The sequence below is a fragment of the Acartia tonsa genome, chromosome 1, assembly GCF_053477335.1.
Source record: "Acartia tonsa isolate MP-2025a chromosome 1, ASM5347733v1, whole genome shotgun sequence".
Lineage (NCBI taxonomy): Eukaryota > Metazoa > Arthropoda > Copepoda > Calanoida > Acartiidae > Acartia > Acartia tonsa.
In genome coordinates, this window is record NC_137260.1 from 13,521,006 (window position 1) to 13,533,949 (window position 12,944).

The 12,944-nt window shown below is 29.7% G+C and overlaps 1 protein-coding gene across 3 annotated transcripts in view; it reads left to right on the forward strand.

Moving 5' to 3' along the window:
- The window catches only part of LOC145328522 (transcription factor AP-2-alpha-like), a 34,917-nt gene extending 22,671 nt beyond the window's left edge, over positions 1–12,246 (forward strand). For all 3 annotated transcript variants that reach the window (XM_080172239.1, XM_080172249.1, XM_080172243.1), the window contains exons 4-8: positions 35–160; positions 10,550–10,711; positions 10,882–11,222; positions 11,444–11,615; positions 11,877–12,246. In XM_080172239.1, coding sequence (XP_080028365.1) covers positions 35–160; positions 10,550–10,711; positions 10,882–11,222; positions 11,444–11,615; positions 11,877–12,020 — 945 coding nt within the window. In that variant the 3' untranslated portion in view covers positions 12,021–12,246. The remainder of the gene's footprint in view (positions 1–34; positions 161–10,549; positions 10,712–10,881; positions 11,223–11,443; positions 11,616–11,876) is intronic.
- The last annotated feature ends 698 nt before the right edge of the window (positions 12,247–12,944 follow it).

The following is a 12,944-nucleotide window of genomic DNA, read 5'->3' on the forward strand; positions in this document are numbered from 1 at the left end:
AAACCCTCCATCTAACATATATTTCTCTATCCAGGTAAGCAACCAGCCCGCCAGCAGCGGTCAGACCTTTTCATATGAGAACCTGCGCAGAGAAGCGTATACCAGACTAGAACCTGATGCACTAAACCACACAACTGCCAGCCTATCTCCAGAACACCAGGTAAGCTTCAAATCATTATCTTAATCAATACCTACAAAAAAGTAGTTTGAAGTAAAGTCACTTTTAATATAATAGGATAGCTGCTTTCAGCCTCAAATAAACTACGTCGTAAACAGAACTCTAATGAACCTGGATAACATCAAAAGGATTTTTTAAAGATAATTCTTAAAAATTTTAAAATATTAAACTTATTATATAAAAATTTACAAAATGAAAACAAAAAAGTACTTAATTTTCACATTATTCTTAAAATATGCAGTTTAGATTAATTGGAATAGAGTAGAATTTATATTACTTTTAAATAAATTGAGCAATAATGATATTTAAGACACCTAGCATAGCAATATCTAACTAATATTGTTTTGGTGTTAAATATTGTTGTTTATTCTTGCTGGGTAAAATAAGAAATATTTAATTAAGGCTAATTAGAAATGACAAAAGTTAATAATTAATCGTATTTTATTTTGGAACACTAGATTTTTAAATTTTAGTGCAACGCAGTAATTTTGTTTATTAAATGTATTTTGATATAGTAACAATATATTATTACATGGTTTGATTATTATTTAAGTTTGCTTCAGATAATCTATGGGAAATTCTTAAGATAGTTTGTTCTATTTTGATTCTATACCATGAAGTAATAGCATTCATCAAAAGCGACAAATTTTCACAATAGCAATTTGAGTTTTTTTTCTCTACAATTTACTCTTGTATGTGTGCCAGTCTTTAACGATCAGTTCTTCTTATCATTGAGTTAAATATACTTCCTCTTAAAATTAGAAAAAGTAGCCTAGAACCACCCCAAAATATACATTTAAAATCATTATACTCTGAAAACTTTTGAAGTTTTTCAAAAATGGTTAGCGAGATCTTAACGAACAAACAAACAAAAAGCTTTCCCCTTTACAATAAAATAAGATGAGAAGATTTTAAATGGAATAATTTTGCTGTTTTCAATATTATCCATAAAGCTGAATTATGAATTTAACGTGAAACCACCTCTCTGTTGGAACATATTATACCATTAAACCATTTCTATGGGTTGGGTTAAGAAGAAAGGCACCCTTGGTTTCTAGGCATACAAATTGTGTGTATCTTCCCACCCCTTTCTATTTGTTTTGGGTTTGATTTTAGACCAAATAAAAAATTCCAATTATTTCTTTAAGTTTAAGAAATTCTTGAAATAAAATTCAGAATCATATGATTTGATTTTATGCCAAAAAAACTTGAATATTTTTAGAATATAATTAGAAAAAAGGCCGCATATTTTTTTCGGCCTAAAAAATGGTTTAAATTTCTAGCTTGGTGTGTTGTCTAATGGATGTGTGAGTGCCAAGAATGTTAATTCATAATTAATTACATGGTCAAAATTAGAATTAATTAAGCTGGTGGACAATTAAGGGACATAATTAATGCCAGGGCCCTAAAATAGCCCTAATGACGTCCATACTTAACAACCAATAATTTAAAACACTTTACAACAAAATTATACAAAAACATTTTAAGTCAAAATGCTTTAATAGTATCAAAGCTGTTTTTAAAATTAAAATTTACCCTTTCCTAATTTAAATAGCATTGCATACTTTTGTTGGATGAAGACTAAATATGAAGACATCAATTTTCATTTTTGAACATTATTTTAAACATACAATTAAAATGAATAATTAGAGTTCTGAAAAATGTAAAATTTCACAATATTTGATTTAACTTATTCGTTTTACCATCAAAAAACTATTTTAGCATCAAAATCCTTTTTGTATGCAAGCCCGTATCACACTAAATTTTTTGGACAAGGGGAAACTAAATTATCTCTGCAGAGTGAATGCTCAATCTGGACTCATAAACTCATACACAACCACCATTTACTTAATTAATAATACCAACTTTATAATCATTAAAGTTCAGAGGGGTCCTGCCGTTGTCATCAACACAGAATATTAATCTAAAAACTAAACGATAATGTTTGAGAAAATTTTGCTAATATATGAACAAAAACTATTAAATCGTGTTTAGAATTATGTTAATTGTAGCTCTAGGTTTCTAAATGTTATGCCAAATGAATTATGGACATGATTTCAACTAAAAGACAAGCTTTAAATGGAATAAAGGGGTGTAGATCGTTTCTTTCCTTTACAAAACTTACAAGGGAACCCTAACTCTTCTAGGCCTATACATGCGGTGCCCTAACTTATTCTAGATTTATTTCAAAATAAAGAAGGTGGGTTCAAGTGCTCAACATGGCACTTTGTGTAAAAACAAATTATTTTAAAACTTTAATAACTAATTTCATGTAAAACACTTACCTTTTTGTGGCTATCATTTTCATTATAAAGAAAGTGGAAAATTGGTTTAGTTAATGAATTGCAAAATTAAAAATTAATTATTTTAAAAGACTTATTATGTTCCATTTTTTGGTAAAAAAACATTATTAAGTGCTGTTAGAATTTTATTATACTACATTTTTAGAAATTAAAATAAATTAGATTTTGCTTGTAGCCATTTCTTCAAAATTTGAACACATTTTAATGTAAATTTAAGTAATTAATAGATCAAACAGATTAAAATTTTCATTCGTGATACTTCAAATAGAAATGTCTGGAATTGATGAATAGATTACTTATTGCACTAAAAAACATATTTTGTACACATTTTCTAAATCACTTTTACGGACAGACGGGCGTACGCAAACATCCGATTAATATATTTTTACTTGGATATTATACCAATTTTTTTATGTTCTCTAATAAAGTGAAACTGGAAAAAATAACGATATCCCTAATCCACGCAATTAACCCCCATCCAATTACCTCCTACTGGATGAACAAACTAGCTATTGAACGAGTTCCATGTTAGCAAGCTAAATTGTCATAATATCAACGCATATTTTACATCCATTCATCTATAACTTAGTCTTGTTAACTAATATGTTCAGTAAAACATAAAAGTTGAATTAAAAATGGTTGAAGATGCACATAAATTAGACTTTGCATTATATTTAGAAGACTTACGGACACATGATATAGTAGAGGAGGTGTGCTATTTAAAAAAATCATAGAAAGTTGCATAAAAAATGCCCGTAGGTGTATTATATGTAACTAACTGTCCAATTAGCCTCTGGCTGTACTATGGTTGTACTACTACCACATAACTTGGTAGACTTTGCTGTACATCATGTAGACAGAAAATGGTCCTCCAGGGTACAATATAGGATGGAGACAATTAATCTATAAACATCAAAAAAAAAATAATATTATTTTATTTGACTTCTTATGATTTTCCTAAATCTTCTGAATAAAAGTGGAATTAAATCGTCATCTTGTAACGAATATTTATAATATTTCTTGGTTACATTTAAAATGAAAGTGTAGCTTCTCTAGACTTGTTGTCTGTATCCCCAGGCATGCTAGAGGCCCGGGGCTTGTTGCCTCACAAGTGGCATGTGGGCCTAGGGCTAAGGACAGACTGGGCACACACACTAACACACAGACGGTCATGTGCCTGGGGCGCACAATACACTTGAACTTGGGTACACATAACATTGTTTTTTTTTGTGACCGGGGTTGTCAGCCAATCAGAATTTTTGCTGTTATTTTATTAACATAAAATTATGGTCATATTTAGAATTTCAGGGTAGTCAGATTTTAGTAGAAGAAATAATACAATCTAGCTGGTATTATTATGACCACTTTAATTAATCAACGTTGCCATAAGTCATTACAATTATTATTACATAGGCAAAAAATGAGATATTTTCTGCATTCTTGCTATTATTTATCAGTCTAAATATTACTGTTTTCAAGGAATACCTTTTTGGGGCATCTTATGTATGCTGTAATGTTGTTATGTTGTTTATGTTTGATGTCTAGTACTTATACTACTTACAAAAATGCAACAGTTTATGATGCGTAGCAACTCTATAAACTATCCTTCTCCATTGGTTTTTACGGTTATTCTAAATACGACGTGTCTTAAAATTTTCTTATCCAATATAACATTTTGTTGCTTTCTGTGTTGATAAAATTTACAGCATATAAAAAGTGTATAAAATTATCCAGTAACATTAAAACATTTTGTCTTAATAATGAATATTCTTTACGAAAATGTTCAATGAAAATAGTCTTCATTAATTAATTTTCATTTAGGATGCTAAATATGTATCTTTGTATTGATTCGTTCTTGTTTAGATTATTAAATAAAATTTTTAAAATAGCAACTTAACCTACTATGTACCTTGTAATACAATTAATTAGTAGAGCAACTATTTGATAACTAGGGTATTACCGTAGGTCAGTAGGCTAACCTGACGATTATAATTTTCTTATTTATTATTGAATCACAATACTACATTAACATAAAAAGTTTGAAGCTACCCTCTATCTTTCATATTACATCTTAAAATGCAAATCTTTTAAAAAACTTTTTACACACATACATACACAAAAAAAGACTCAACTAGCCGACTTTTATTTATTTTTTATTTTTGCTGCGCTACCTTTGGACAAAATAATCTCTGTTAAATATAAACAATAATTGCTTTAAACTCGCCCCAAGTTATTTTTTAAAATATGATAAATCTACTTATTTGAATCATTAATACAAGAATGATCATAAACGCACCAATGTGCAATAACAGTGTGGTGATATAGGGTAAAAAGTTCGATAATCATAAAATGTAAAAACAAAGCTGTTTGAACAATTTTGGATATTTACATTGGATTTTAATTCTATGAAAATATGGTCTAAAATTTTTTTTTAAATCCATGCGATTTACGTTACTTGGTCAGACGGACTGCCATTTGGACAAAACCAAGTTATAGATCAGCCGCGCTTATAATAAATTTACTTATTCGAATCATTAAGTAAAAAATGTAATAATATTTTGTAGACCTATATCATTATAAAATCGTTAACATTTTACTACTTTAGCCCCAAAAGAAAATAAACTCTTTTTCTACAAAAATTTTGACGCAAAATGGGACAGTGATATGTAAGATAAAAAAGTCTTAAATTAAAGTGAAATTAAAAAAATTGAATTTAAAAATGTAAGCAAATTAATAGCATACTACAACTATAATTTATGTCGACAATAAGATTTAATAAAAGTGGTACAAACTGTATTTTTTGGTGATGAACATTATACTTCTATCAAAATCTGTGGTGTAAACAGGGTTTTAATAAGAGGGTGTAAAACTTGACGGTTTGAAAAAGGGGAAAAGCAGACAATCTAAAATCTAATTATATAGTGGAGGTGTTGTCATTCCCCTCCCGCGCGCCTAAACTGTTATTATAGCTGCGCTGTTTGTGGACAAAGTTATCCAAATTCTCAGAAAACTTATGCTCAATCCTTTAAATGAAATGAAAAGGTCAAATTTTGAAGAAATCAAGTTTTGTTGCCGGGATGAAATATTGCGAAGTTTTTTTTGCGTAATTTGTACTGACTGACCATGTAGTAGACATGGATAAGGATAGGTCTATGGAAGATGATTTCATCTCCCGATTTTTTTCTATAATAAGTTGACTGTCAACTTGTTTATGTCGATTACAAGAAAATCATATGTTTGGACATATGCATGGATATGTTGACAGGGAAAAAATTGTCGTCAATTTATCTTGCTAATTTATTGGTCAGTTCATTCATCCAGTAGGAGGAGAGGGATGAGGTAAATGGGGGTAATCGATAATTTAACCAGCTGCGAGTACTTCTTTATCAAAATACTTGAAAATATTATATAACATCCAAGTAATGATATATCAATTGACATAAGTAATACGAGCTACTTTTTTCTTATATATTGAAATTATGTCTATTATATAAAACCATTAATACATTAATTGCATTATGACCGATGAATTAAGTTGATAAAATAACATCCCCTAATGATTGTTTTAAAGAAAATATATCCAAAATGTTTGCGCTCTCTCCTTATTTGGTATGTCAGATGTTACTAACTAATTATCTGAAGCAAGGAACAATGCATTTGAAGAAAAACTTTTCACCAGTCAACTATTCAACTATGCCTCTAGTTGCAATTGAAAGATGGAGGAGAGAGGGATAAGTTGACCCTCCACTTTAAATTTTAGTTCTAAAAAATTTAAAAAAATTGGAGGGGATTGAGTATTTTCAGGGTTGATTTCATCCCCATTTGAGTAGTTATAATTCTTCCTTGGACATACCTGTTAACTGGACCTTCAGCTACATAATATTATGAAAGCAAGATTATTTTTAAATCATCTGATTGTACAATAACCTGCTTTAATCAAATACAAATAAAAATAAACTATTGGTGAATTTTTTTTTGCAGATACATTATTCAGTATCTCAGCTATTTACATGTTATTTTAATTTAGTAAACAGATTACTACGTACTAGCATGTTTTTTAATAGTGCAGCTACTCTATAAATATTATTTTCCAAAGCTTGCTTTTATACCAACGTTTTCATAGCGCAGCTAATCTATAATCTTTTGGGTACCTAGCGTAGAACTATGACATAGTAAGTTGAATAGAATAATAGATCTTCCTTTTTATGTTCGGATTTAAATATTTTCATTAAAACAACATCTATGGATAAATTGATGATTGTTGAGTTTTTATTATTTGTTGTGCAAGGTCATCAGTTTTATGGCTGTCCAATTTCTTAATAAGCAATGTTCAACTAAGATTAATTGTTCAGCCTTTCACTGGCTGAGGATTACAATATTGCAATTTTTCATTGCAACTTAAAATTATACAATTATTATGATGAGTATTATAATTAAACATTATTTATGCCTCTAAGTGGTCTATCTTTTTGGAAAAGGATAGGGGATCAATGTAGCCTAATTTTAATAGCCCTAAACCATCTCTTGGTCTGTGTGGAGCTTTTCTAACTTCTTTGCTACAGCGGTTAGCGAGATCTCAACGGAGATAAAAAAATAGTACTTTCTATGATAGGATATTTGTGACTTTAAAACAAAACAAAAAAAGAGGAAAAATTCTCACTTTTTCGTAATAAATTGTGGTAGTGATTTGAATGTGTGTATAATGTATATTTAATTTTGCCTAACTGCTACTTTCAGTCAAGACAAGAATTTAGGCTTTTGTTGAAGCTTTAGATATGTTAATTATCCCCTTGCTACACCTTCCCTCACCTTTCTTCCTATCATATAATTTTCCCCATTATACAATCCTATTACATGGGCTTGGTATAAAAGTTCTCAAAAAAGTTGTTTTTAATTTCAGCTTTCCGCGGAGTGCAAAATAAAAAATTATTAATTTCGGTTTTGTTGGTCCCAACGTTATCAATTTATAATTTTTATTTTATTATTTTTTTATTTATGGAAAATTGTCTATAACACGATGCGATACATGATTTTCAATGTTCCACAGATTGTCGTCGTTTTTATGAATAATAATACCTGTGTCTGTTGATTTAAAACTTAGCTTAGCAATGAGAGATAGAACATCTAAATCCAAATGTGTTTATTAGCTTACACAGTAAGCCAGAATCTTATTTAAAATAAAATATATTGTCAAATATTATAATCTAGAGCTATTCATATAAATATTAGCAAAAATTCTTTCTATACTGTTTTTTGGCTTTTTTTCGGTTTATAATTATCAATGTTTTTTTTTCAAGAGAGGAAAGATTTTCAACATTGTTTTTTTTATGATCTTTTTTATTCAAATGTAAAACTTATTTACGTTTAGACCAACGTGACTTATCTTTGACCATTGAAATGAATCCACTCTTAAAAATCAATTTATATTTTTGTTTAAAGTTAAGGTTAGGTTATAAGACTGTGAATTCCTTGTTTATTTGCAGTCTTAACTTATTAAGTTTCATTACATTTTTGGCAAAAAATTTACAAAATATGTTCAGTATTTGATTGATAAATTGTGAATTCACTCTAGATTTTTTATAAATCATAATATATTTGTTATTAGTCTGCTACTTAAAGGCAAAATTAAGCTTTACAGTTTTTTTTCGTAGTTTACCAAAAACTAGATTTAATTGTTTTTAAGAGTGGCTGTAATTGAAGTCTGTATCGGATTTTGCTTGTACTAAGCATTATCCCCAAATAATCACCTATAAGGGTAATATAACAACAAAATAAGGCGGGGTGTCCAAACAATTATGCCCTAAAATCATAGAAAAGGAAGGAAATACATAAATATACATGAGTAATGTGCTGTATTTTAAGGTAAAAAAAATCATTAAAAATGTCTTAAACCCCTTTGAAACATTAAGGTTTGGTAATTTCAGGCTAGAATTACCATGAAAATGAAGCTATTTATTTTCTTATATTCTTCCAGATCGTATAAACACTATAAGATCTCTCTCTCGTACAATCCTAGCATTTACAAGTGTCAAATTCTGATGTATTATTTCAAATCTAGATTCAAAATCAAATTTAAGGATTAGGCAGATGGATGGAGGGGAGGGGGAATGCTATTATGAAGGGGAGTATGGGAGGGGCTTAGTCAAGATTATTTCTGTTTTGAAGAAGTATTATTAGTGTGGCCACAATTAAGCTAGTAAATATCAATATTTTCAGTTAATAATAAAGTAGCAGGATGTGTGTTTCTGGTTTCTATCTCTTTATATCGTAAATTAATTATAATTATATTAATTGTATGAAGCTTTGTTTAAGTCTAACTAAGGTTTTAGGCTATTGAAAAAAACTTTAAAGTCATCGAAAACTATTTTGACTCCTTGAATTAGAAACAGAATAGTGTCCAATAAAAAAAATGACTTCATACAATACAAATAACCCATGATAGGCCAGTATACATTGTAATTGACCTATGGTAAATTGTATACTGGCCTTTAATTGGTCATTTGTAAAGTTATTTTTTATTGGACACTATACGTTGTTTCCTTGAAATACATTTATATTGTAGTATGTAGTTTTAACTGTGGTATAATTAATTGGTTATGTTTCCTTTGAAAATTTATGATTAATCATTTACAAATAATGGAAAGCAACGTCTATTGGTATTGGATTTGGAAACGGGAGATCTTAAGGGTCAAGTATTCTTAAAACTAGTAAAATTACATAATACAAAACCAAATTTTTTTTTACAAAAAATTATTTCAATCTATACGACTGTTTTAATTAAAAAAAAGAAGACAATTAACGACAAATCAACCTTTTCATTATATAAAATTAAAAACTCTTCCTTTATTAGCTTTTAGATTTTGGGTGAAGGAAAGTGATGTAGATCAACTAAAGTATCTTTCTATCCCCCTTCCTAGAAACACATAGAACATATTAATTATGTCATTTTAAAAATGTTTTAATAATAATGTCCCCTGTTCCAAAAAATTAAAAATGAGTAAAGAAAATAAGGGCTGGGTTTCTAATCTTCCAAACTATATTATATTTTAGTAGCGCAGCTACTATTTAAACTTTACTTGTCACTCGGTAACTTAATATTTTTTTAATTGCGATATCTTTTAGAAAAATTAACCTAATTGTAATTTTTTACGATTTAAGTAATAATGATGCTATTTCAAATTTAATTTTAGGAGATTAATTGTCATTTCAAACTTGTTAGTTATTGCTGCACTGCTTCTAGACATAATTCTCCTTGTTCAAATCTACTAATGGGAGAGTGAGAAATTAAACTAAGCCAATCACCCATGTTATCTATCTATTAATCCGTGTTATCTATCTATTCATCCATAATACATTAGATGTAAAAATCTTTGGTGTGCATTGATTTCCGCATATTGTTATCATTCATATAATGCCTTCAATAAATCATAAGGAGTGTTTATTGATTATAGTGTAATAAAAGGGACAGCTTTGACTATTTCATATTTGATTAACTGATTTTGCTTATGTTAAGCATGTGCGGAATCGAATGCACACCAAAATCTTTAGCTATAATTCAAAACTAAGCAAGATCCATTTTAGATAAATGTTTTTAATTGGCCCGGCCTCTATAGGTGGGGTCAAATATAATTTGAAAACAATACCATTAATAATACTTAAGTTATTAACGTTTTTTACACAGTAGGGGCTTTAACATGTTTTTTTATCAATATTTTTTTTCATTTGTGATATCTCTCCATACCTCGTTCAAATCTCTTTTTATCATTTTAAAAACTTATTTGGTTCAGGAATAAAAACATTAAAAAAATCTTTCAATAAACAATTTAAATAAACCCTAATAGGTTGATTTGTAATAGTTATTTATCGCATCGTATTATAGACAGCTTTCCGCTGATATCAAGATTTATTTTCAATATTCGTGGAAAATTGTCTGTAATACGATACTATACATTAATTGATTTCGAAGCCATACTCTAAAATATATTAACCTTTATCAAATAATTAGTATAAAATACCTGAGTGGAAACCAAACCAAGTATTAATTTCTAACATGTAGTTTTCTATTTAGGAACATGAAGGTCACATGGAGGAGGATGTTGGTATATTCCCAGTTATCCGGGCCAGAGACACAAACACCAAGGAGAACCAGCTGTTGTCCACCCTCCCCACAGACATATTCTGCTCCACACCTGGCAGACTTTCACTACTATCATCAACCTCCAAGTATAAGGTAAATATCTTAGAAGCTGAGCTACCAGTAAGATCCATTTAAATAAATAAAAATGCAAATTGTCAATTTTCCTATTTAAAATAAAGTTTTATCTGTTAGTGCAAATTATTGTTAAAGATGATAAAAAAAACATCAATTTTCTCTAAATTTTATTTTATTATTTTGTTTAGGTTACCATAGCAGAGGTCCAGAGACGTCTCTCCCCTCCAGAGTGTCTGAATGCTTCACTTCTTGGTGGAGTTCTTAGGAGGGCTAAATCCAAGGACGGTGGAAAAGTTCTCAGAGACAAATTGGAGAAAATCGGCATGAGCCTGCCAGCTGGCCGCAGGAAGGCGGCCAATGTGACCCTACTAACCTCCCTGGTCGAGGGCGAGGCTATCCATCTTGCCAGAGATTTTGGTTACGTGTGTGAGACAGAGTTCCCTGCCCGCCAGGTGGCCGAATACCTGTCCAGACCCAGACATGATTCTAATGATGATTACAGGAGGAAAGATCTTATTCTTGCTACAAAGTAAGTTTTTAAAAGTTTATTTGAAATACAAAATACATTTTAACAAAATTTGGTGATATTTATAGAAAGGTAGGATGTCTCGCCAACGAAGAAAACAATTGTCTTTAACTTTTCAGGAAATCATCATAAGTTTTAGATATGAATGGGATTATTGAGGGGAAAGTAAAATAAAGAAATCACTTAAAAACCAAAAATGTATGCTAATGTATAATTTTGTTTAGGGTGATTACCAAAGAATTGATGGACCTGTTGAACCAGGACAGATCTCCCCTGTGTAACACCAGACCCACCCCCATCCTGGAACCAAGCATCCAGAGACACCTCACACACTTCTCCATGATCACACATGGATTTGGATCACCTGCCATTGTGGCCTCTTTGACAGCTATTCAGGTAAAGCCTCATTTTTGTACTTTTCACTCAGGTATCTGTAAGATGTACTTTTGTACAAAAGTTACAGTAATTATTTACTTTCTGTAGATAAATGTTTCCAGTAGTAATAGTAGTTCAAATTAGACAGAATGGTGGGTAGAATATCTGTATCAGTAAAGGCATGTACATGAACACTAATATAATGGATCAAATCCAACGAAATTGTAAGTCAACATAAAATAATTGTACCAAGGACATTAATAATAATTCTTTTGATTTTAGAATTACTTGAATGAGAGCTTGAAAATTCTGGAGAAGACAACATCCTACCCCCCCTCCAGCATGGGAATACCCACACAGCTAGATTCAAAGCCCATTCATCTTGACTCAAAAATCATCATTAACCACACAATGGAGAAGAAATAATATTAAGCAAGGGACAAAGACAATTGCAGAGAGACGTCGCTTCTCAAAATTATAAAATTTGTTTCCAGTGATCTTTGTAAACATAAATTTTTCTCTGAATTATGTACAAATATTTTATTCATTATATATCTTGTTAATATTAAAAAAATAATCAAAAGTCAATGTTTTTTAGTATATTTGTTATGTTCATAGATGAAATGACTTTTGACAGAATAAATTTTATATCTAGCTATGCTCAAGTAGCTGGACAAAGTGTCTAAAAAATCAGCCACGTGACGTCATAAAATGAAGGAGATGAAAGGACAAGTAAGAAAGAAAACCCCTAAAAAAGATATGGATAATCCCTTATCTTTATGACGTCACAAGGCTGATTTCTTGAGACACTTGTCCAGCTACAATGCTCAAACTATAGAAAAGTATGAACCTGTTCAGTATTAAAATGATATTTTTCTTTAACATTCCACATAATAATAAGTAATGTAAATTTTTAAATACCTGATTTATGAAAAAAATTCTCATTTTCCACGAATTTTATATCAAAACTTTGGCTGTTTGTAACATAATGTAGCATAATTATCTTTACTTGGTGTCCATACATTGTAAACAAAAAAATATCATGAATTAATATTTTTCAACTTACCTATACAATTGTTTTCTAAGATTTTTAATGTTTTTTAACAGATTTTTTCCTGTAATATTTAAAGCTTATTTTATTTTGGTTAATTTATGGATGCCTGTCTTAATAAATCGCCACCTGACAAATGCTCAACAATTTAAATACGTTTAAGGTGGATCTACAAAATGATAAGATAGAAAAGAGGTTTAGGCTATTTTTAGGCAGTATTTAACTCAAAAGTGACCGGTAAATAACAGTTTTTTTTCTGTAATTATTATCTAGATAAGGCCTCATTTTTTACCGCCATT